General features: G+C 43.7%; 2 protein-coding genes across 28 annotated transcripts in view; both read left to right on the top strand.

The window, feature by feature from the left end:
- Positions 1-25,181, top strand: part of Hint1l2 (histidine triad nucleotide binding protein 1 like 2) — an 865,401-nt gene that overhangs the window by 158,015 nt on the left and 682,205 nt on the right. The gene's annotated exons all lie outside the window — the stretch shown is intronic.
- Zfp655 (zinc finger protein 655) lies at positions 598-23,641 on the top strand. Of its 27 annotated transcripts, none has more exons than XM_039089554.2 (7): positions 678-1,389; positions 3,022-3,184; positions 4,832-4,917; positions 5,262-5,388; positions 6,478-6,548; positions 13,756-13,860; positions 16,578-20,830. In XM_039089554.2, exons 2-6 carry the CDS (start codon positions 3,049-3,051, stop codon positions 13,843-13,845), a joined length of 510 nt encoding a protein of 169 aa, XP_038945482.1. In that variant the 5' UTR covers positions 678-1,389; positions 3,022-3,048; the 3' UTR covers positions 13,846-13,860; positions 16,578-20,830. The 27 variants fall into 27 exon arrangements, 21 of the variants coding, with proteins under 21 accessions (XP_063127527.1, XP_063127523.1, XP_063127526.1 ...); XR_001840600.3 differs by lacking the exon at positions 16,578-20,830 and adding an exon at positions 23,038-23,641 and having other exon boundaries at positions 679-1,389; positions 6,478-6,670; XR_010056400.1 differs by having other exon boundaries at positions 679-1,389; positions 6,478-6,670.

The following is a 25,181-nucleotide window of genomic DNA, read 5'->3' as shown; positions in this document are numbered from 1 at the left end:
AGAAGTTAGGGCTTTTACTTGCTAAGCCATTTCTCCAAGCCAAATAATTTTTTTGTATGTGCTATCCTTTGACTGAATGCATATCTGTGCATCCGGAGTGGGCAACATCTCCCGTGTCCTCTGGAACTGAGGGACAAGGTTGTTAGCCACAGTATGAGTTCTAGGAACTAAGTGAAGCTTTGTATTCTGCACGAGCAACAGTGCTCTTCAATACTGAGCCATGTTTTCAGCCCCTGGGCAGTATTTTAAAATGCTCGATTTATGAAGCGGTTGTTCTTCCTAATACTAGATAGTTATAAGATTATAGATTACAAGATTCTGGGCTTCACTGGTTTCCGGGGAAAAAAATAATAAAACTATGGTAGCCTTAGCTTTGCACCTACTATTGCAAAAATGGTTGAGATAATCAACCGAGAGGAAATTTTTGTATCGTTTCACACAATTCACAGTTAAACTTGCTCCTTTTGTGCCTACAGTGAGGCTGCACACAGAGGAGAATTTTTGCCCACCTCATGGTGGGCAGGTTCAAGCAAACATGAAGGGAAGAAAGGATGGGAATCAAAGCACGGCCTGGCAGGAATGTCTTGGTGACTTTGGGGAAGGGAAGAAAGGATGGGAATCAAAGCACGGCCTGGCAGGAATGTCTTGGTGACTTTGGGGAAGGGAAGAAAGGATGGGAATCAAAGCACGGCCTGGCAGGAATGTCTTGGTGACTTTGGGGAAGGGAAGAAAGGATGGGAATCAAAGCACGGCCTGGCAGGAATGTCTTGGTGACTTTGGGCGAATCCTCTTGGGGAAAATGTGTATGTCCCTTCCAGATAGGGCAAAACCTAGTACGTCCCTTTCTGTGGGCTATTTGGGGTCAGGCACTTCCCTAGGAAAAATAAGGCCCGCCCAAATCAGTATTGGGTACAAGGGTCGTAAGGGACCAAGGAGGAGTCATTAGTAGTATTTCCTATTCTGCCTAGGAATCCTCGTTCACGCTCCTGCGGCCTATGTCAAGGGTCTTCTAGTGCCCGAGAAAAATCTAGGGCTCTTTCTCAACTTCTGCCGCCCTCTTGGTATAAGATGCACGCCAATCAGCAGGGAGGGCCGTGCGACCTCGGAAAAGCCAAGCAAAACAGTAAGCAAGGCCTTGTCTAGTTATTCTGAGGCCCCGGGCTACGAATCCTCATCCCGTGTTAATCATCTGCTCGACCCCAGACACCCTCACCCCTGCTCTTCATCCGGGAACCTCACCTAGGACCGTCCTCCCGCGGACTTCCGTCGCCGGAAGTGACGTAAAGCGCCAGCCTTCTGGCAATCGAGAGTGGCCCCGGAAAGGCTGGTGAGACTCAGCGAGGAGCGTCTCCGTGACGGGACAGTCTCTAGGCCCGCCTCTCCACCTGGGTGAGTCCCGGGGAACCGTTGTCGCGTCTCCGTGGGAGCGACGGCTTGTTTGGCCCGCGCGGCGGACGTGCAGGAGGCGCCGCGTGCGGGCTGACGGCTGTTCCCGGAGCTGGGGCGCGCGGAAGGCCGGGCTCGCGGCCCTGTTTTCCCCTCATCCCGGGTTCGTCGCGAAGCCCAGGGAACCGGGGTGGCCCCCGGGGTGCGAACCCAGGGGCCTGACCCCGGTGGCAGCTCGGTCTCGTGGTCCGCTTCGCCCTCTGGGGACCGAACCTTTGCCTGAAAGGGAAGTAGGTAGAGGGTGGGTCTGGGCGAGGCCTGCGAACGGGCCAGGAACCTGGCGGAGGGTGGTGGAAGGTGGACAGAACCCCGGCCCGTCCTTGGATCTGAAGGACACCAGGCTCCTCGCAGCCCTTCCTCGTGCTGCGCCCAGGTGGTTGGACCAGCCTGCCCTGAGGGTCCGTCTGCTAAGTGAGTTGTATCATTATTCATCGGGCCCATTGAGTAATGCAGAACGGCCTGACCGGTTACCACATGATTCCTAGGGGGCCTGCTTTTGAGAAAAACAATGAGTAATCTTAACTGGCGTGTTTCTCTGGGTCTCAACTTGAGCCTCTAAATACCTAGGACGCCCTATGGAAAGATTTACGCTATTGTGCTGTGTTGAAAAAAATTTTAATGGTCGCATTTTTTTTTTTTTTTTTTTTTTTTAGACAGCTTTGAGGCTAACCTTGAATTCCTGAACCTCCTGCCTACATCTTCTAAGAGCTGGGATTGCAGGCCCAGCGATACATATTTTTTAACCACAGATTTGGGATTTTCAGCACAGTCTGAATGATGTCGAATTCTTATACCTTCCTGTTTGGGCTTTAAGTTTTGAAACTGAATGATACTCATGTTCGTTTTTTGTGAAGCGAGAGGGTCTTAGGGATTGAAGTCAGGTCCTTGTGCTTACTCTACCCTTATCCATATCTCCAGCCCCGTTTTTCTTTTTGCTGTTTATTTTGGTAACTATTATTAGCTTTTTACCTTCTTGGGCCCGAATTACCATGCATTTTAATTAATTGCATTTAGAGAAACTTAGGTCTGTGTACCGTGGTAACTGAAATCGAGTGGGTCAGGGTTTCTGTAGCTCTGGCTGTCCTGGAACTTGCTCTGTAGATCAGGCTGGCTCCAAACTCATATCTACCTGCTTCTGCCTCACCAGTGCTGGAATTGAAGGCTTGCACCATCACCTCCCGGCTGTCTTAAAATCTGCTTTTAGCTGGGTTGTGGTGGGCAGGCCTTCAATCCCAACTCTTAGGCGAATCTCTGAGCTTGAGGCCAGCCTGGTCTTGGAAGTGCATCTAGGACAGCCAGGGCTCTGTTACACAGAGAAGCACTCTGAAAAAGAAGCATTTGAAAAAAAAATGTATTTTTAACTATTTTTTTTTAATCTTATCTTTTTTTTTTTTCCCCCCGGAGCTGGGGACCGAACCCAGGGCCTTGCGCTTGCTAGGCAAGTGCTCTACCACTGAGCTAAATCCCCAACCCCGACTAAAATCTATCTTATATAAGATACTTGGATAAGTCTTGAAACTGAAATTCTGGGACATTTTAACTTATTAAGTAATTCCTCCTAATCTCACCCTGCAGTGATGGTCATTGTCTCCCTGAACAGGGATGGAGGAAATAACATCCCAAGAAGCAGCAGAATCACCAAGGGTCCAGTTTCAGTCTTTGGAGAGCCAGTCTGAATGTCTTTCCCCAGAGCTTCGGTTTCTGCGGGACACAGAGATGGAGCAGGGATACACTGATGGTAAGGCAGTGTCTCTACAACACTTATTTCCAGGAGAATAGGAATGTTAAGAGACGATGGCCTGATAGGAGAGGCCAGGGGCTTGAATAAGAAGGTGGGCCTTAAAGGAAGAACTCGAAGGGCGTGGCCCATATGTGTTCTTTGGTCTGGGCCTTCTGTTAAGTACCTCATCCTGCTCAGGCTGGCTGTCCTTTAGAACATGTGAATTTCACTCTGTCACCACAAGCAGAATAACTTTTAACACAGGCTGCTTTTGCCACATCTCACTAGCCTTACCTGACTTTTACACCTCACGGACTGAGAAAAACCTCCTCTCCTGATGACTTACTGTGCTTTGCTACCTGCCATTCTGTTGCAACTGCAGTGTTTGTGAGGAATCTGATTTTGGCCAAGAAGGCAACCATTTAATTACTTGTTTGAGTACAATGTCTGTTTAAATGCACAGGTGTTACATATTAACTATACATTCGCATACATGTATTAAATAGGTAAGGTGCACCCCCTCCACTCCCCAAAATAGGGTCCTACTATGTAGCCCTGGCTGGTCTATTACTATGCAACCCATGATTTGAATGAATCTTGTCTTAGCCTCCCTACTACATTGGGAATGTAGGCATTTAGTAACATACTTAGCTGTTGGTCTTATAATGTAAGAACTATGTCTTAGTTTTTATAGATTAGCACTAGTGTCTGAAGGAACTTCCAACATGGATGGAGTATCATTATGTGGAAGGTACTGTGGGGCATTGTTGGAGGGTGTAAAGGATTGTGAGGAAACATAACTATTCCTTGTTTCTGGAAGCCGAACACAATGGTTGTAGAGATGGTGCCCAATAACAAAATGAAGGCAGAATGATGTTTATATAGTAAATGGCATCTGGGAAAATGTCAGAAGTTTGCTAAAAACCCTGACCCTATTGTCAAGTCCTTCAACTTTTTTGTTGTTTTGGGTCTCTCTGCATAGCCCTGATTATCCTGGGATTCACTAGGCCAGTCTGGCTTTGTCAAAGAGATCCACCTAATTCCACCTCCGGGGTGCTGGGATTAAGGCTTTTACCACCACACCCAGTTCCTTTCAACTCTTAGTCTTAATGTAGTGCAGGTTGGCTTTGGACTTAGGCCTTGATGACTTTGAACATCTGGTCCTTCTATATCCACCTTCCAGGTGCTGAGATTACAGTTGGGTGACGCCTTGCCCAGTATATGGCGCTGGGAGTCAAACCCAGAGCATCGTGCATGCCAAGCAAGCACTCCACTGACTGAGCTGTGGCTTTTTGCTGTTGCTTCTGGTTTTTGAGACCACGTTTTTCACTCTGTAACCCAGGCTGGCCAGGAAATGCTGTTTGTCTTTATGTTTTGCTTTGCTCAGCACAACAGCAGGTATAATGCTAACCCTTCCATAGAAGGAGTGTCATGTCCTGAGGATGAAGTGAGATTCCTAGGAAAATCCACATTACAGTTGTAAATCTGTGTGAGTAGGAGCAGCTACCGGGAGGAGTGGACACACCTGAAGCCTGGTGACTGTTGGCATCACTAGAATACTGATGTGACAGAGGATGCCACACACACCTTGGGCAGGAGAAGTCTTGAAAAATGAGCCCTTGTGGAAGGGCTGCTCTCACTCTTGGCTCCTTTCTCCTCCCTCAGCTCCACCTGTTCCCCAGGTGCCTGCCCTTCCCCATGAGGGAAGCCCAGGAGACCAGGCAGCTGCGCTCCTGACAGCCAGGTACCAGGTGAGCTGAGGGACCCTCAGGGTTTCTCAGGGTTGCTTGAGTGTGGCCTTTCTTTCTTCCCATCTGTTAACCCTTGCCTGGAATCTTTTCAGTAGCAATTTGGGAACAGATCATCTTCAGAGACCTGAATTTGAGAGAAACCTGGATTTTTCCATCTCCACCACCATCTTTGTCCATGAGACCATGATGGGCACTCATGGGATTTAGTCTCTAAGTTCTAGTCTGTGCTCCCTCCTCTCCTCCCCAGCATAAACAGTTACTAGATGCCCTCTGTGTCGTGTGCATTCTCTGGCTATGGTGCTACAGTAGCCCATTCCTGAGAGCAGCCAGAATTATGATTTCAGGAGTTTGTGACATTCGAGGATGTGGCTGTGCATCTTACTCGAGAGGAGTGGGGATGCCTGGACCCTGTTCAGAGGGAGCTCTACAGAGAAGTGATGTTAGAGAATTATGGAAACGTGGTTTCACTGGGTAAGGACTCTCCTGTTGATCAATTACCTGTTTGGATTTCTTCTTTCTGAGTAGGTGTGAGATTTTTGAGGTAGGCGGTAGAGTGTGCTCAGTTAACAGGTCTTAGAACCTCTCAGCCCTCCATCTTTAAGGTCCTTTGCCTGGGGGAGGGGATAAGTTTAGGGTTACTTTGGGTTATCAGAAGGAGACCTTATATGCCTTATCCCCAGTTTGTGTTTCTCGCTTTTGTGGGACATCAGTTTTCTGTTAGCAAAAGGAAACTTGGTTGTGCTTTGGCTAAGTTCTCCCTTTCTTTTCTCTCCTCTTTCCCCTCTCCTCTCCTCTCTCCTTCCCTCCCTTTTCCCTCCCTCTCTCTCCCTCTTTTAAATAGAGTCTTAAGAATCTTCCTAAACCCTAGGTGGACCCTGTTCTGATTCCTTTGTGCTCTGTATCTGAGATTTCCCCATTAAAGAAACACATTTATAAGACAGGCTAAAATCTCTCTTGAGTACTCTCTTACTTTTTTAAGATCCTCAAACTCTTCTCCAAACAGGCAGGTTTGAGAGACTTTAAAGGTGTGACTCACTGTTTCGCTCATTGGAGTGCATTACCTAGAAGGTAATCCCAAGTAACCTTACCCCAGCAGCAGAAGGCTCATAATGTCCCATATTATGTGGGCTAAATTCTTTTTATTTTTTTTTTATTTTTTTTTTTTTTCTTTGTGGGCTAAATTCTTAAATCATGATTTCTTGTTTAAGGATACCTGAGATTAGGCAACCTATAATGTTGTTGAGAAATACTCCTGAGGTAGGCAGGGGAGCAACTGGGCTGTTGGCAGTCTCCTTGGGTGAGCTTTGTCTGTCCTCTGCCCTCACTGCAGCTTTTTTAGCCTGTCTTTGATCTTACATACACTCTTTGTGCATTTACATCTATAGTTAAACTCCCCCTTCCCCCATTTTTTAGTTTTTTGTTGGCATCTAGGGCTTTTTTTTTTTTAAACTTTCCTGATTACATGCTAGATTTAAGAAACTTTATTACATGTGGGGAGGCAGTTTGTGCGTTGGGAAGGTCTTTAGTATGTTTTGCATTCCTGGTCTTTGATCTTTATAGGCATACTTCTCCGCCTTCCCACCACCCGGATTCATTGTGTGAATTCCTGCCCAGCCCTGAGTCATACCCAGGCAAGTGCTTTCTCTGGAGAAACACTTGCAGTCCTTACAGCAGGAATCACCAAGAGATGGCCCAGGTATCGACTTTCCATCGGGAGTGCTTGTCCCAGCACGGAAACTCCTTTTCCAAGATTGTAAGATATCAAACTTGGTTGATGGAATATATGTTCCTTGGGATGCCACCATTATGTAAAGTTGCCGCTCCCTAAGTGACATTTGGTGAATTTCTAAAGTGGAAGCCTTCCTTACAGTCACGTGCATTTGGAACTCAGTTCATTCATAAACACACTTGGTGGTCACTACTTGTGTGAAATGCCACAAAGCTAGCACTTCTGTTGCCATCTTTTCCTGTTGTTTTAGGGTAGGGAACAGATGCTGTGTGCTCTTTCTACAGTGAGTGTAGCCTGTCCACTGTGATGCCTCACTTGTGTGACCCCACACTTCCCTCACGTTTGGTGTCATTTTCCTCTTTAAATTCTGTCATCTTGTACCTGATTCTTTGTGGTACCTCACCAATTGCTGTATTTATATTACCTTCCTAATTAAGTGTTCTTAATGCTGTCTTTGATAGCGGGGAGTACGGGGCACAAAAACTAAATAGTTCAGGGCATCAAAATGGATGTATTTTTAAAAGCTTTGTAAATTGTAAAGTGTGTAAACTACTGTTAATTTTACCTAATACAGAATGTCCAACAATTCACTTGTGTACTTTTTGTAGTAAAGAAATTTTGTAGTAGTCTAATTCAAGCTTATAATATACTACCAAGTGGAACTTTACCTCATTTTATCTTGTCATCTTTTCACACACAAAGGACACGCATACATGCAAACCTGCATACAGTGTAAGAAACCCTGCTAACACTACCCAGCTTGCTTTTGTGACCAAGCCAGCATATCCTTAGCAACTATTTTAACATCCTTGGGAATTCATTTTATCTTTGTGGGTCTACCATACGCCATTTCAAATGTAAGGGTATATAAACATTTACTAATTGTACTTAGTATTTGGGGTTATAACATAAGACCTGTATAATTCAGTCCATGGCTTAGTCTCTTTCCAGTTCATGTGTATTTCCCATGGCTCTATTTGTATTTATCACAGGCTCCAAAAGTGGAGTCCCTTTATCAAGTGTTTGCACTAGACAACACTGAATAAACAAACAGCTGAGTTTACCAAATGCCTGATGTCTTGGAGATAACTGTAATTTCCATAGGATGTTTCTTCGAGTCCTGGCTATTTACTGTTTGTACTACATGCTACACGTATCTCATTTAATCCTTGCTATAACTCAACAGTAAGCAGAGGACATTACTCTTTTTTAAATAGCTTCTTTTAAAGCCTTTAAGCCAGCACCAGGGAGGCAGGAGCAGGCAGATCTTGAGTTTGAGGTCAGTCTATCTAATCTTTATTGAGTTCCAGGGCACCCAAGGCTACACAGAGAAACCTTGTCTCAAAAAACAAACCAAAGCAAAAAGTTCTTTAAAAAGTTACATTTCTTTATTAATTTGAAGGGAGTGGTGCAAGCCACAGCTGTCATGTTGAGGTCAGAGGACAGCTTTCCAGTCAGTTCTCTGTCTGTGCTGTGTGTGGGTTCTGGGGGTTGAACCTAGGTCATTAGGCTTGATGACAGCTCCTTTGTTTGCTAAGTCACCTCCCTCCCTGGCCATGGAGGATAGTGTTAATTTCTTCTGAGGAAACTAAGGCTCTGAGAAGTTAGGTTTGGGACCTGCCTCTTCCCTGAAGCATATCCTTTCTTAGCATTTTATGACTTTGGCAGAATAGGTCCACTCACATTATGACATTAAAACTCTGGGGTTTGTTTGTTTGTTTTAAGCCAGGCATTCATTCTGTAACTCTGTATAGACCAACCAGGCTCCCTCCTGCGAGCTGGGATTAGATGCATGCATGGGCTGGACTGGGTATGGTGATGCACAGATTTAATCCCAGCACTCATGAGTATGGGCTGGTGCATCTTTCTGAAGTTAAGGCCAGCCAGAGCTATACAGTGAGGCTTTGTCTCAAAAACAGAGGAAGCCAAATGAGAAACAGGTATCCTCCACCACCATGCCAGCCCTCATGACTTTACCCTCAAGACAAGGGTTCTGTAGCTCTGGCTGTCCTGGAATTTCACTCTGTAGACCGGGCTGGCCTCAAACTCACAGAGATCCCCCTGCCTCCGCCTCCCAGGTGCTGGGATTAAAAGCATGGGCCACCACAAACCGGCCTCATGTCATATTTTATATATGAGTATTATTTGTTCGTGCCAGGGGGTATAAACCCCAGGCCTTATATGTGGAGGCAACTGCTCCCCCACTTCCTCCTCCTCCTCTTCCCCCTCCTCCTCTTCCCCCTCCTCCTCTTCTTCTTCTTCTTCCTCTTCTTCTTCCTCCTCCTCTTCTTCCTCCTCCTCCCCCTCCTCCTCCTCCTCCTCCTCCTCCTCCTCTTCCTCCTCCTCTTCTTCTTCTTCTTCTTCTTCTTCTTCTTCTTCTTCTTCTTCTTCTTCTTCTTCTTCTTCTTCTTTTCTTCTTCTTCTTCTTCTTCTTCTTCTTCTTCTTATTATTATTATTATTATTATTATTATTATTATTATATACACTGTAGCTGTCCTCAGACATACCAGAAGAGAGCACCAGATCTCATTACAGGTGGTTGTGAGCCACCATGTGGGTGCTGGGAATTGAACTCAGTACCTCTGGAAGAGCAGTCGGTGCTCTTAACCTCTGAGCCATCTCCCCAGCCCCAGGCTGCTGTTTTAATGAAGTTTAGCAGTACTTTGTTCTGACAAGAAAGACCCAACCAAGTTAAGTGTCCAAAAGGCGGTTGAGGGATTCAGAAACAGTAAATACCATCCATGCGCTTGTTCAGATCTTACTAGTTCTCAGTTATTCTCCTATTTTCCAGCCTAATGCCCTTAAAAAATAATTTTTAGGTTCATTTTACTTTATGTCTGTTTTGCTTGCATGTATGTGTACTATGTTCATGGTCAGTACCCAGGGAAGTCAGAAGAGGGCGTTGAATACTTTGGAACTGGAGTTATACTTGTACACCACCATGAGTACTGGGAGTCAAACTGGGGTCCTCTCCAAGAGCAGCAAGTTCTCTAACATCTGAGTCATCTCTCCAGTCCCCAAATGCCCTTTTTATAAAATTGGGTAGCTGTTATGTTGACAGGTGTAAAATTAGCACCAGATAAGCTGTTTTTAAGTATACTGTTCAAAAGAAGTAATGGCTGTAAAATTCATGGATCTGGCTATTAAGGATTGTTACTAGTGGTGATAATGCCTGAGACCAATTTTTAAAAAAATGTTTTTTAATGTTCATTGGTGTTTTGCCTCCACAAATCTCTGAGGGTATGTGATCCCCTGGAACTAGAGTTAAAAGTTGTGAGCCACCATGTGGGTGCTGGGAATTGAAACCCAGTTCTCTGGAAGAGCAGCCTGCACTCTGAACCAGCACTCTCAACCACTGAGTTGGGGGAGGTGCGGCTGAGTCCCTTCTTTATCCATATTGGAAGGTTGATGGGTCCAGTCTTGTAACCAACCACTGCTGCTGGGAGCTCATGAAAGCATGACTTCTGTTTCATAGCCCCTCACCTCCCCTCACTCTTTCTGTACTGTTCCTTGAGTCATAGAAGAGGCGATAGAAATGCTCTCTTTAGTTAGGGCTAAGTACTCAGAAGTAACTTGTTCTCAACTCTTTGACTAGTTAGAGTCTGCATTAACCATTGCCCTGTATGCTTCTGCATATGGAGCCTTCTCTTAGCACAGCTTAGCAGCACTAAGCTTTTGGTACAAGTATATTAAGCAGTCAGTTTGACACCATATCCTTGTAGCAAAACAGAAGTAGGACTAATCTATAATCTTTCCTGTTGTGTATTTTTGACCAGGTTTACAGTATCCGGCATACATTCTCTCCTCAAATCCAATCAGGAAATGCTTGCTTATCCGCATAATGGTCATGACACTATCTTATCAGTGGGTACAGCTTGCCTGTTAAGGAGATATTGTAGCTTGAAGGGTTCACAGTTGGATAAGACCATTGATGTTTTCCTCCCTAGCAAAATGAAGTTTCCAATTCTTTTTTTTTTTTCCCCCAGACAAGGTTTCTCTATGTAACCCTGGCTATTAGGGAACTTAACCTAGACCTACCTGTCTGTATGGTCTGTATGTCTATCTAAAACTAAATAGTTCTGAATGCCAGGAACTTGCTATGTATACCAGCTGGTCAAAATCACAGAAGTCTTTCCTTCCTCTGCCTCCCCAGTATTGGGATCAAAGGTATACATTACTACAACCCCCAATTCTACTACCCCCCACCCCTTGTTTTTTAAGACAGGGTTTCTCTGTTGCAGCCCTGGCTGTCTTGGAACTTGCTCTGTAGACCAGGTTGGCCTTGAATTCACAGAGATCCATCTGCCTCTTGAGCACTGGGACTAAAGAAGGTGTGTGCTCCCACCCCCTGGCTCATTTTACGAGCGCATGCTCTTTCTCAAAGATGTATTTATTTCATGTGAGTACACTGTTGCTTTCTTCAGACACACCAGAAGAGGGCATTGGATCTCGTTACAGATGATAGTGAGCCACCATGTGGTTGCTGGGAATTGAACTCGAGACCTCTGGAAGAGCAGTCAGTGCTTCTTTTTTTTTTTTTTTTTTTTTTTTTAAAGATCTATTTTTATGAGTATGGGGTAACTGTTTCCATGCACACCAGAAGAAGGCATCAGATTTCATTACAGATGGTTGTGAGTCACCTTGTGGTTGCCAGGATTTGAACTCAGGACCTCTGGAAGAGCAATCAGTGCTCTTAACCGCTGAGCCATCTCTAGCCCTCATTTTAAAGACTCACTTTAGTTTGTGCACTCGTGTGTACACCAGGTGCCGTTAAAGTCGGAAAGAGGCCATCTGAGTCCCTGGAGCTGGGTTTATAGGCAGTCGTAAGCGGATCCTCTAGAAATGCAGTACGCTCTCTCAACTGCTGAGCTGTCTTTCTAGCTCTTTCACTTTCTTTATAGCTGAATAATTGCACTGCTTATAAGTACCTCATTGGGGGGCTGGAGAGATGGCTCAGTGGTTAAGAGCACTGACTGCTCTTCCAGAGATCCTGAGTTCAATTCCCAGCAACCACATGGTGGCTCACAACCATCTGTAAGGAGATCCGATGCCCTCTTCTGGTGTATCTGAAGACAGCTACAATGTACTTATATATAATAAATGAATAAATCATTAAAAAAAAAGATAAGTACTTCATTGTTACCAGTTTCTCAGTTGACAGACAACTCAGCTGATCTTACACTGTTTTTAAGAGTCTGTAAACATTATTCATTATGTGGCAACAGGTCAGGACAGTGGGAACAAATAAGTTAGACATTTAGTATATAGATAGATTTTTGGAGATGAAGGATTCAAGCCAAACATTGCAAATACACGCTCCTTGACATTTTCTGTGCTCAGGTCATGTAAAAACTGCCCTTTGGTTCTAACAACATCAAGATCTGTTTCCTAAGCAATCTTCCTGTTGCTTTAGTATTAAAAGAAGTTAAACTGTTAAAGCCTTAGGGCAGGAGTTGGGGATTTAGCTCAGTGATAGAGCGCTTGCCTAGGAAGCGCAAGGCCCTGGGTTCGGTCCCCAGGTCCCCAGCTCCAAAAAAAAGAACAACAACAACAAAAAAAAAAAGCCTTAGGGCAGGTTTCCTATTTGGGAAAAGCCCGGGCTGTACAGTGAGTTTCTGGCCAGCATGGTCTACAAAGTGATACCCTGTTTCAAGACACATAGGCGCATGCTCATGTAAACACAAGCGTATGCGCGTGCACACACGCTCGCGCAGTCCTCTTGGCAGTAGAAAGCTTGTTTTACATGCACATTTACTACCTTTCCTTCACTGTAACATGGGGAGTTGGTGTCTATAGCTGGCTCTATATTTAGAATTAAGAGATTCTTCAATTGTTTGAGATGGGATGGCCCTTTTGCTTGGGTTCTCTATCCCCACTATAGTTTTCATATAAGAGGTATCCCATAAATGCTTGTTGAGTAAAGTATATGCTAATTTTGAGGTGAAGATGTGACATACCCTTTTTTCCCCCCATGTTCATTGCAGCAGATTGGTTCTTTTTAATGAAAGTAAAAATATTTCTAAGATTCCTAGAACATTATGATAATTCAATACTTAAATTTATGCAGTGATCAAATCAGGGTAAATAAATAGCATTTCCATCTCTTCACTGTTTTTTGGGACAGTGTGTCTTTATGTAGCCCTGGCTATCCTGGAATTTGCTATGTAGACCAGGGCTGTCCTCCTTAATTATATGTATGTGTCTGAGTGTGTGTATGTCACATGAGTGCAGGTGCCCAGGGAGGCCAGAAGAGGATTTCAGATTCCCTGGAGCTCAAGTTATAACTAATGTGAGCTGCCATGTGGATGTTGGGAACCAAACTTACTCCTGCCAGAGCAGTTAAGTCCTTTTAATCACTGAGCCACCTGTCCATCCCTTGAGGTGATATGTTGGGAGTTTTAAAATCTTAATATTAATTAGATTTATATTGTAAATTGTTTCAACCATTACCTTACTGTGTTGAAGAAGAACCAGAAATAATTCCTGTTTTAGTGTTGTTAAACTTATCTGTCTTACAGAATTTTGCTAAATTTATTCATTTATCACTGATTTGCTGCTATATAGCAGGGGCTTGCATTCCATTTTCAGAATGCCATTTGGTACTTGGTCTGATGCCAACACTGTGCCCTTGACCACCATAGTACTAATAACTTCTGTGAAGACAGGTACATACCCATGCATGAATTCACCTAATTGTTCTTTTTTTTTTTTTTTTTTTTTTTAAAGATTGATTTATATGAGTACATTGTAGCTGTCTTCAGACACACCAGAAGAGGGCATATCAGATCTCATTACAGATGGTTGTGAGCCACCATGTTGTTGCTGGGAATTGAACTCAGGACCTCTGGAAGAGCAGTCAGTGCTCTTAACCACTGAGCCATCTCTCCAGCCCTCACCTAATTGTTCTTAGCACACCTTTTACAAATCTCAACTCCTTAGAGGACCTAGTCCTCTTCATTCTCCTGTCTTTCTGACAAATGTCTTCTTAGAACTTACCTTCTATATAAGTTTGGTATCATTTAGTAATGGTTACATTACTAAAAAGAAAAGAGGGCAGTGTAGCATCTGGGGATAAATTGCTATATTCCATTTCCTTCTCTGTGAGCAGGATTTCCAATTTCCAAGCCTGATGGAATTTCTCAGCGGGAACAAGATCTACAAGTCTTTGATCTGGAAACTCAGAATAGAGAAGGCGTAAGAAATGACTGTTCAGGTGAGTAAGGCAGAGTCTGTCAGATGAATCAGTGGAAGAGTAAACTCCATTGAGCCAAGTTCTGTTTGAGCTCATACTCAACACACAGAGCTCTGCCATTCTGGAGTGGAGAGAGTGCCTGCCTGTCTCTACAGTTTAATTTCTTTAATACAGATTGTGCTACGTCCCAGTTCAAGTTACAGCCCATTTTTAGCCCATTTTTATGTTTGTTCCTTTGAAATCTCTTATTGGCTGTTGTCTGTTTTGCTGAAATAGCCTGTTTCTATCACCCCTTGATCCATTTCCGTCCTGCTGTGCCTTTTTTAAAAAAAAGCTTTATTTTATGTATGTTTATTTTATGTATGTGAGTACACTGTGGCTGTTTTCAGATACACCAGAAGAGGGCATCAGATCCCATTAGAGATGGTTGCGAGCCACCATGTGGGTGCTGGGAATTGAACTCAGGACCTCTGGAAGAGCAGTCAGTGCTCTTAACCACTGAGCCATCTCTCCAGCCCCCTGCTGTGCCTTTATATCTGCTGTTTGTTTTGAAGTAAATAAAATTTGCTTATCTTTGAGGATACTACATTATTTAGTTTCCTCCTATTTTTATTTATTTTTTTACACACAAGATATAGATTACATTTGCATTTTCTATTTATATATTGTATTAGATGGAGAGACCAGAGAAGAAAACAAGCTGTTGATTCCTAAGCGGAAAATTTCAGAAGAAGTACATTCATACAAAGTGAGAGTAGGAAAATTCAAACAAGATATTGCTCAAGTTCCTGAGACCAGAGAGGCTTATAAGTCTGAGGACAGATTAGAAAGGCTCCAGGAGATTCTAAGAAAATTTCTCTTTCTGGAGAGAGAGTTTAGACAAATAACAATCAGCAAGAAAACTTTCAGCAATGAGAAGAACACTGAACCTGAAAAAAGCTTCAGTCTAGACTCCACACTTGATACAGATCAAAGAGTTCTTAGAATACAGACCATTGATGACAGTAAATATGACATGAACTTCAACCAGAACCCAGCTGTTGGCGAACAAGAACCCATAAATCTAACAGAGAATTTTCAGAATACTGACTATAAGGAAAGCTTAATGGATCTGTCCCACCTTAATAAATGGGAGAGCATGCCTACCACTGACAGATCCTATAAATGTGATACATGTGGAAAAACCTTCCATCAGGCCTCAGCTCTTACTAGACATCAGAGAATCCACACAAGAGAGAAACCCTACAAATGTAAGGAATGTGAGAAATCTTTTAGTCAGAGCTCAAGTCTTAGTCGACATAAAAGAATACACACTAGAGAGAAATCCTACAGATGTGAAGCATCTGATAAATCTTGTGATGCCTCTGATAAGTCTTGTAGCCAGAGCTCAGATGTGCTTCAGCATAAGAAGGTTCATGCCAAAGCCAAGTCTTACAAGTGTGGGACCTGTGAAAGAGTCTTCAGCCGAAGTGTGCATCTTACTCAGCATCAGAGAACACATAAGGACACGGCCTGTAAATGCACTGTGTGTGGCAGTGACTTCTGCCACACCTCATACTTAGTTGAACATCAGAGACTACATCATCAAGAGAAGTCCTATGAATATGATGAATGTGGGCTGGCCTATGTTAAACAGCAAGGAATTCGTTTCCGAGAAAAGCCCTACTCGTGTAATGAATGTGGGAAAGACTTTAGATTGAATTCCCATCTTGTTCAGCATCAAAGAATTCACACAGGAGAAAAACTGCATGAATGTAATGAGCGTGGGAAAGCTTTCAGCCAGACCTCCTGCCTTAGTCAGCATCATAAAATGCACAGGAAAGAGAAATCATACGAATACAACAATTATGAGGAAAGTTTCAGTCACAATTCTGATCTTACTCTGCAACAAGAAGTTCCCATTAGAGAGAGAGTCTTTGATTGTGATGCATGGGAAGAGAACTTCAGTCAGAGAGCGCACCTCATCCCACATGAAAGGGCGCATACCAAAGAGAAACCTTATGAATGCAATGAACTTGGGGAGACGTTTAGTCAAGTTCAGGCCTCATTCAATATGTGAGAACTGAGACCAGGGGAAGTCACATATGTACTGAATGTGATAATGTCTTCAGTCATAGCTTAGCCCTTGGTCAGTATCAGAGAATTAATACCAGAGAGAAACCCGCTGAATGTGATGAATATTGGGAAGTTTTTTTGGTGTTAAATTCTTCATTGGCTCCTGTAAATCAGTGCTAGAATATATAGACTATGGTACATTCTTCAGATTATTTTCATACCTTAGTCACAGTTGGGGAATTTGTACTGGAGTAAAATTCCACTGTCAAATGTGAAAAAGCCATCAGTCAACTACCTTGTTGGTTCAGTGTCAAATTTGTGCCATGCATAAAGCCTGTGAGGATATAGGTGTGTATGTGAGGAAACTCAAGTCATACCCCAGTGCTTGCTCACATTGAAGAATCTAAACCCTTGAACAGTCTATACCCAAGAAGTCATTTGGGTGTAGTAAATGTGGCATATCTGTGAGCACGGGTCCATCTATTGTCAGAATGTACCAGATGTGAATCTGGATATGATGTAAATGCTAAGATCAGAACATCTGCACCAGATGAGACTGATAGAATGCAAACAGTGAAATTTAACCACTGTATTTTCAGGCCTTATCCAGTATCTCAAAGTATTAGAAAATGGTTACTGCTCTGTATAATTATTCCTATTTAGTCTCAGTCTTTTTACTGCAGAATAACTGAACCCAGAAGATAATTGGTGAACGAAGTCATTTTCTCACAGTATCCTTTAATAAGTATTCTAAGTAGGTACGAGTATTTTATTTACAGGACTCCTTTGAGTGGATTTATTTTAATTCGGCCTACATACATTAAAACACTTCTTTTCTTTGAAATCGATTCTTGTTCACAGTTTACGTAGGATGCTGCTAATGCGCTGTGCTCACTTAGCTTCTGGAGAGGAGCTCAATGAGCCTTCTCTGTTCTTGGCCTGAGTGCTCTCCAAAGGAGACTCAGCCTATTCTTTTCTGAGGACCCTACATGTTACTGTTTCTGTAGCCACACCTTGGGCTTCCAGTTGATTTCTGCATTCTCCTTGGCAGCCTTAAATGGTGTTCTGGTTGTTAGCTTCTCACCAGCTGATAAAGACTTACTTCTACATCAGCCATCCATAAGTTTTGGAGGATTCAGTCTTCCTGAGTTTGTGGCAGGCACCCAAACACTTGCAAGTGATGTCCAATTTTTAGCTTGTTTGCATCCACAGCCCTTTAAATGAGATGACAAGGACATCAGGGAGCCAGTAAGACTTATGTTGGCCTAGCTACATTTCATTCAGTGCCTACTTTGCATGTATGTGTATGTTTAGAATTCTTTTATATGCCTATATTGAAGGCCAACAAAATGCTCAGGTCTGCTTTTGATAGGGAAACAAAGAACACACAAATCAGAATAAGGAAATAGAGCCTTCCAATGAAGATGTTGCTGTTAGTGATGTATCTAGACAGTATTTCAAGAGCGTGGCAGGTCCGTTCCTGGTCAAACCTTAATCATTAGGATTGCTTCTTTATCTGTTCCCCCTCTACTCCCTTCATCAAGCCAGGGTAGTATTTTGAAGTGTAGACCTTTGTGCATAATTGTTTGTGCACTGCCATACTTTTGTGTTGGGATGCAGCCTTTGCCGCCCAGGCTGGCCTTGAATTCCTGGGTTCACACAAATTTCCTGCCTCCCAAGTAGCTGGGATTATAGGCATGCGCTCCTGTGCCTGGATTTTATTTTTGTATTTTAATAGCATCTGCAGGCCATTTAAAGGATCATGTCTATTTTGATTTATAGAAGTGATCACAGGTGTTGAGTTCAGTGCCCTATATACTACATAGAGTTCATGATTCTTTACATGATGTCAAAGCATTTGTTTTCATCTTAAAATAACATCTTGTGAATAAGAAAAGTGTTATTTAAAATTCTAGTTGTCAATCAAGCAGTTGAGGCTTTCATAGTTCAGATGTCATAATGTTCACTAGGGATCCTCAACCAATATATAAAATATGCTGCTCACTCTGTAAACCTTGTGGCTAACCTAGGATAGGGATAGTCCTACCACTGTATTTTACTTCTTTGCCATCAGCAAGCATAGTGTCTCATCAGGGCAAGAAAATTAACATATATCAAATTGATCTAAATGTAAAAGCAAATGAAAAATGCATGTTTTTCTGTCCCTGTCAAACATGTATACTCTTACTTTATAGCGACCAATAGTCACTTCTGGTGACTGAGGCAGAGGATTTGATTCATCCCTAAGTAGCAGAATCTGTAAAAATCACATGTATGCATTTGGGTTAGGAACGTGCTTTTGTATTTCTACTTGAATAAAGGTGTGTTCAGCGCTCTTAGACTCTTTGTTTTGAACCAAGTCTGTAGGCCCCAGGCAGAAGCTCTGGCACCTTGGAATTCTTCACCGTGCCTGTCCCTAGCTCCTTTATGATACTCACAAGAGTGATTCGTTCTCTATTGATGCCTAGCTTCCCTTTCCACAGACCTCTGCAGCCAGTTAGGTTGAGTAGTTTTGTATTTTAGATTTAATTAAAATGTTTATGAATGTTTGCCTGCATGTGCATGTGTGTCTGGCATTCATAGAAGACAGAAGAGGACATCAGGTCCCCTGAAACTGGAGTTAGAGAGACATTTGAGTGGGTTCTGAAATCACTGCTGTTCTCTGCAAGAGCAGGCAGTGTTCTTAACTGCGGAACCAACTCTCAAGCCCCAGGAATGAATGTTGGTTCAGGTGGGATGCTTTAGTACATAAAATAAAATCAAACAATGTGTGATTTCAATAACGCTCTAAGAATGTTTTGGTAGGTAAAGTAAATTTTAAAAAAGAATGCCAAAATCGTTTTTGAAGTAACTTGTCAGTTTAAGTAGATACTTAGTTGGTGTAGTGACAGTATGAGTTTGTATTAATTAAGCTTTTGGTCTTAGGGGAGGAAAAGAAGAAATCTATTAGCTGGACAGTTAGTTCATTTGTCTTCATTAACCTGTGTGCATACTTTCACGTACACATTCAAGCTTTCACCACAGTTCTGCATGAGAGCTTGGCTTCGCAAAAGGCTAAAGGGTTTTAGAACAAGTTAATGTCTGATGAAAACTGATTAATGGCCGATTCCCAGGTGACAGGGTTTTTGGAAGCTTTTCCTACGGTATCAGTACTGTTAGCTTCAGCTGATCATACTGGCTTCCAGAGCTGATGTCAGAGTTGGTTTGATTTGGTTTGAGACCGGACATCTCTGTATATATCCCTGACTGTTCTGGAACCGGCTATGTAGACCAGGCTGTAGTTCACCTGCCTCCTAAGTGTCACCACCACCCAGCAGAAGAGAGTATCTTAAAGTAATCCGTGGACTTAGGGTAACACTGATGTAATGAGTTAACAGGTCAAACCCTCAGATTTTCTATCTCCTGCCCAGATATCCCTGCCCCATCATTAGTTTCCCTGTTCATTTCTCAGCATTCTAAATTAATTCTTAGCTTTTTCTGTTAGCCAAACTAGCTGATGGACATAGAGCTCTTGACCTGAAGCAAAATAAATAACAGGAAGAAGCAAGCTTGATTCCTGGGGCATGTGAAAGAAAGACTTAAAATGTAGGGAGCCCTGGAAGAGTGTTAGAAGAGGTAGAGTGTCCAGTGCTTATGACCGTCTTGGTTAGTGTTCTAATTTAGAGAAGAAAATGTTTAACTGGAGGCTTGCTTACAATTTCAGAGGATAAGTTCATGATCATCATGGCCGGGAACATGGCTGCCGGTAAGACCAGGCATGTAACTGAGAGCTTATATCCTGATCTTCAGGCAGGAGGCAGAGGAATTGAGCTGAAAATGTGCTTTTAAAGTCTCAAAACTCACTCCCTTCCCTCAGTGAGATACCGCCAACAAGGCCTCATTAGAATCTTCCCTAAACTGTCTACAATCAACCAAACAATCAGATATGTGAGCCCTACGGGCCATTCTCATTCAAACCACCACACTGAAAACAGGATTTTTTTTTTTTTTTTTTTTTTTTTTTTTTAAAGACAAGGTTTCACTTTACTGCCTTGGCTGGCCTGGAACTGTGATATGCCCACCCTTGTCTCCTAAGTGTTGGGATTAAAGGCAAGGTTCTTTATGTGTGAGTGAGTGAGTGCCTGCATGATGTCTGTGCGTCATGTGCATGCAATGTTTGTGGAGGACTAGATGGTGTTGGAGTTCCTAGAGTTACTAGTCAATTGTGAATTGCCATGGTCCTGTGAATTGAATGTTCATTTTTTAAATATTTTTTTTATTCCTTGAAAATTTCACACATATGATGCTTTGACAACATGACCATTTTGTAAGCAATACTAGGTTCTTGGGCCTATGACCTCCCTTACTGTGAACAAGTTTGCAGTAGTAGGCATAAATTCACATGAAGCAGCCTCAGATCTAACCAGAAAGTGGCAAGAGTATAGCATTTTAAAGTGGGAATAAGGGGAATCTCGAGGGGAAGAATCCTTACCCTAGAAAATGGATGTAAGCAGTTGAACACCCTGGGTCTCCATACCAAGCTTCATTAGGCAAATGCTATACTACTAAGCTACATTTCCATCCCCACCTAGGTCTATGGTAGTTAAAAGGAGGCCCCAGTTAGTCACTTCAGCAAAGTATGACACTGACACGTCTAAAAATGTAGCTCCACCCATCGGACTTACCTAGTTGTTAGGTGTGTGGTATTGGTGCTAGCCAGAGTGACAAACTGATCTAAAATTAATCCATAGATTTAAGAGGACTGCGTTATTAATGCAGTGCTTTGGAAGTAGACATACTTAGGTTTTGCTCAACTCAAGTGTCACTTGAGGTTTTATATAACTTGCCTATGCAATAAAAGCATAGTGAAAGGTGAATGTAGGGGTTGGGGATTTAGCTCAGTGGTAGAGCGCTTGCCTAGAAAGCGCAAGGCCCTGGGTTCGGTCCCCAGCTCCGGGGGGGGGGGGGGGGGGAAGAACCAAAAAAAAAAAAAAAAAAAAGGTGAATGTAAAAGGTACCAGTCAATAGCAAATGCTCAGTTAGTTCAGGGGCCAGTGAAGTGGTTCACTAGGTAAGGATGCTTGCTGCCAAGCCTGGTGATCTTAATTTCATCACTGGGTTCTACAAGTAACCCTTTAACCCCCACATTCTTGCAATGCACAGCACACCAAAATACGAATTTTTAAAATTTTACATTTTAAAAAGTGGTGCTTGGAAGATGGCATAAGTGATTAAGAGCATTTCTTTCCAGGTTCAGAGCCTGGGAAGGCTGACTTCCATGGTCAGTGCACACATGTGATACATATAGGCAATACACCATATGCATAAATTAAATCTTTTTGTTGGTTTTTGTCCAAGACAGGGTCTTAATATTAGCTCTGGCTGTCCTGGCACTCACAGTGTAGATCAGGGAGGCCTCAAACTCTCAAGTGCTGAGATTAAACGTGTACTACACACAGCAAGAACTGAGTTTAAGGGGCTGGAGAGATGGTTCAGCCCTTAAGAGTGCTGACTGCTCTTCCAGAGGTCCTGAGTTCAATTCCCAGCAACCACATGGTGGCTCACAACCATCTGTAATGAGGTCTGATGCCCTCTTCTGGCCTGTAGGCGTACATGCAGGCAGAAAGCTGTATGTTGTATACATAATATTTTTTTTTGTTTTTTGTTTTTTTTTGGTTTTTTTTTTTTTTTTTCGGAGCTGGGGACCGAACCCAGGGCCTTGCGCTTCCTAGGTAAGCGCTCTACCACTGAGCTAAATCCCCAGCCCCATATTGTTTTTAAAAAAAAAAAAAAAGAACTGAGTTTAAGTCCCAGCACCCACGTCAGGTGACTCAAAACTTCAGGTTAATACCAGCTTTGGGGATTTGATGCTCTCTATGGGCCACCCCAATGCATGCATGCATGCACACACAGATGCGCGCGCACGCGCGCGCGCGCGCACACACACACACACACACACACACACACACACACACACACACACCACACATTTATATTAAAACCTCCAAAATGGGGCCATCAGGATAATTTGGTGTAAAGATCCCACAAGAGCCTAATGACCTAATGTGTGCTGCTTCGCGGCTGGCATGTAAAGTAGTAAAGCATGTAAAGGTGCGAGAGGATTAGTAACAGGTCAGCTTAAGTGCCCAAAGGCTGGCAGCTCTTTCCACACTATAATACAAACAATTCACCGCTTCTCCCTTCCCCCCTCCCCTGCTCCATCTTAAGTGGGGTTTCTGGCTTGCTCTAAGGCTTTTCGTCCTATTCCACTCACTGGTAGCAGCTGGAAATCTTTCGTCAGGTAGGTCCAGGAGGGGCTGGGTAAAGAACCGCCGGATGAAGTTCAGCCCGCGTGGATTTTGGCCTAGTGGTTGCCAAGGTTGATGATTATGGGGCTAGGAAATTGAGGGGAGGACCGACAGGGCTTACTTGGGGCCATGACAAAGAGGAAGTCGACTGCAAACCAGACTCCAGATCCAGTGAAGCGAAGATGGTGGATATAGAAGCTCACCTTGACAACCCATCATCGAGGCGGACCTCCGAGCTGCCTAGGTGAGACCTGGAAGTGCACGTGGATTTTGCCCCATCCCAAGGCTCCAGGTCCCGACAGTGTTGGAGGCTGACCGTTGTCAGGAGCTGGGTATGGTGAGCCAGAGAGAGCTGCACCTGGGCAGTGTTCTCCTGGTGGGAGGACTTCCGGGGGTGGGTCTGGGGCCCGCGTTCCTGTCTCTTGGTCGGAGGTGTCTGGTTCTGTTTGGTTGTATCCTACTGGGAGTAATCAAAGTTTTTCCTTTTCTGAGAAAGAGCTTTTGACAGCTTCCTGGTGGGTTGGGAGCCCCCCCTCACCTTTACACCCTATTCTGAAATAACTGCATACCCATTAGCGCGCGCGCGCGCGTGCGTCTGTGTGTGTGTGTGTGTGTGCGCGTGCGTGCGTGTGTGTGTGTGTGTGTGTGTGTGTGTGTGTGTGTGTGTGTGTGATTTTAAATTTGAGACAGGATCACTGCAACGAACACTGGCTTGGAATTTGCTTTGTAACTCATGCCAGCCAGAAACTCCTAAACTTTCTGTCTCAGCCTCCTTACTCCTGGGTTTGTTAAGTGTGCATAGCCATACCCAGATCTTGAGCTCTGTTTTTAAGATTTTTTTTTTTTTTTTTTTTAGGCGATCTCTGCTCTGGATCAGTATGTTCTACGACAGATTCTGAAGGACCACCTGAGTGATGTCACCGGAGTCCGTTTCAAGAGTGGGAGCCTTGCCAGACTAAAGGCAGTCAGTGCTCTTAACTGCTGAGCCATCTTTCCAGCCTGATTAAAATTGTTTCTAAGGCTTCCCCATTTTAATGTACTTATTGTAAATATTTTAATCATTAAAGGAGGATGTAGGACTGGGAGAGCTCAGTCAACAGTGCTGGGTCGCTGTGGAGAAGATGCTGAATTCCATCCCAGCATAGCATAAACTGTGTGGTACTTCAGGCCTGTAATCCCAGCACTAGGAAGGTGGAGGCAGGAGGATCAGAAGCCAGCCTGGACTACATAAGACCTTATCTTAAAACTAAAAGAAGTGGGCTGGAGAGATGGCTCAGTGGTTAACAGCACCCGACTGCTCTTCCAGAGTTCATGAGTTCAATTCCCAGCAACCGCATGGTGGCTCACAACCATCTGTAAAGAGATCTGATGCCCCCTTCTGGTGTATCTGAAGACAGCTACAGTGTACTTATATATATAATAAATAAAATAAATCTTAAAAAAAAAAAAAAAAAACAAAACTAAAAGAAGTATCGGCCAGATAGTTAAGTGGCTAAAGGCACTTGCTGCCAAGTCTGAAATTTTCAGCCTTTGTTCCATCTCTTGAAACTCTGTGGTGGAGAGAAAAAATAAACTTCCCCAGGTCGTCTTCTGACCTCCACATGTGTGCTGTGGCACAGGCGCGCACACACACACACACACACACACACACACACACACACACACACAACTACATATAATTAAAAACAAATAATAAAAAAACTGAATAAATTAGACATTGTTGGTTTGAAGAAGAAAGGAGAAACAGAGTTTCTGAAAGTACTTGCTTTGAGCACGGTGTTAGAGTTATCCTAAGAAGCCTGCAGAGATGCCTCGGTGGCTAAGACTGCTCTTGCAGAAGACCCCGTTCAGTTCTCAGAATCCACATCAGGCGGCTCCCAAGTCCAGCTCCAGGGCATCTGATGCCCCGCCCCTTGGATAGACACATACCTAAAAAGACTGACTAATTAGGGGTTGGAAGCCCTGGGTTCGATCCCCAGCTCCGGAAAAAAAAAAAAAGAAAAGGGGGAAAAAAAAAAAACCAATAGTAAGACTGACTAATTAAAGTGTATTATTCTGGGTATCTGGAGGGATAATCTAGTTCTTTTTAATGTTTTCGTTTGTTTTGAGATAGGACCTCACTGTGGCCTAGGATGACCTTGAACTCTTGATCCTCCTGCCTTCACTTTTCCAAGTGCTTCCATTTTAGGTATTGCCATCATACCTAACCTCAGGTGCCTTTAAAAGCTAAAATTGGACCAGGGCCCAGTGATTAAAGCCCTTGCTGTGCCTTTAATCCCAGCATACAGAAAGCAGACCCAAGAAGCCAATCTGGAATACGTGATGAGAGATCCTGTTTCAAACAACGATGATTACCAAGGAAGATGTGCGTGTGTGCACACACAAGTAAAAAAGAACGGACCACTCACCATTCTCCTTATCTGCCCTGGATTGATGGCTTGGATTGCTGGCTTCGTAGGTGAACCTAGCTACCTGGCCACTGGAGTGTTGCTCATATCGTCTATCTGGGTCACTGCTAATCTCCTTAGCCAGAGTGGAGTGAGTTCGTGACCTTAGCTGGGCCAACAGAATGTTTCCCTGGGAGATTCTGATGTGGGGTGATGTGTGGGTGAGGAGTGGCTAAAGCTTAGGACACGAGTCTGGAGGCTGATGGCATTCAGGGAGTAGAGACCCCAAAGTGGGTAGATTACCCTTCTGGGATCCATGGGATCACATCAGTGACGACCTCAGCCGAGCTGAGTCCGATGCTGTGCTGAGCGCTGCTGTATACTTCTGACAGACAGATTGTCCCGTTGACTGGTCCGTTCACACTACCTCTTCTTTTGTTCTTTGCATGTGAACTGGCTGGTGGGGGAGGGCGAGACATCCAGCTAGATCCTGCCTCAATTTTTGTTTTTAAGAGATTTTCAATTTTTTAAAATTATGTGGAGGTGGGTATCTGCATGGGAATGGGGGTACCCATGGAGGCCTAGATAGAAGTATCAGGTCCCCAAGGAACTG

This window comes from Rattus norvegicus, chromosome 12, assembly GCF_036323735.1.
Source record: "Rattus norvegicus strain BN/NHsdMcwi chromosome 12, GRCr8, whole genome shotgun sequence".
NCBI lineage: Eukaryota > Metazoa > Chordata > Mammalia > Rodentia > Muridae > Rattus > Rattus norvegicus.
Note: the sequence above shows the minus strand (reverse complement) of the source record. Positions and strands in the feature narration are given on the sequence as shown.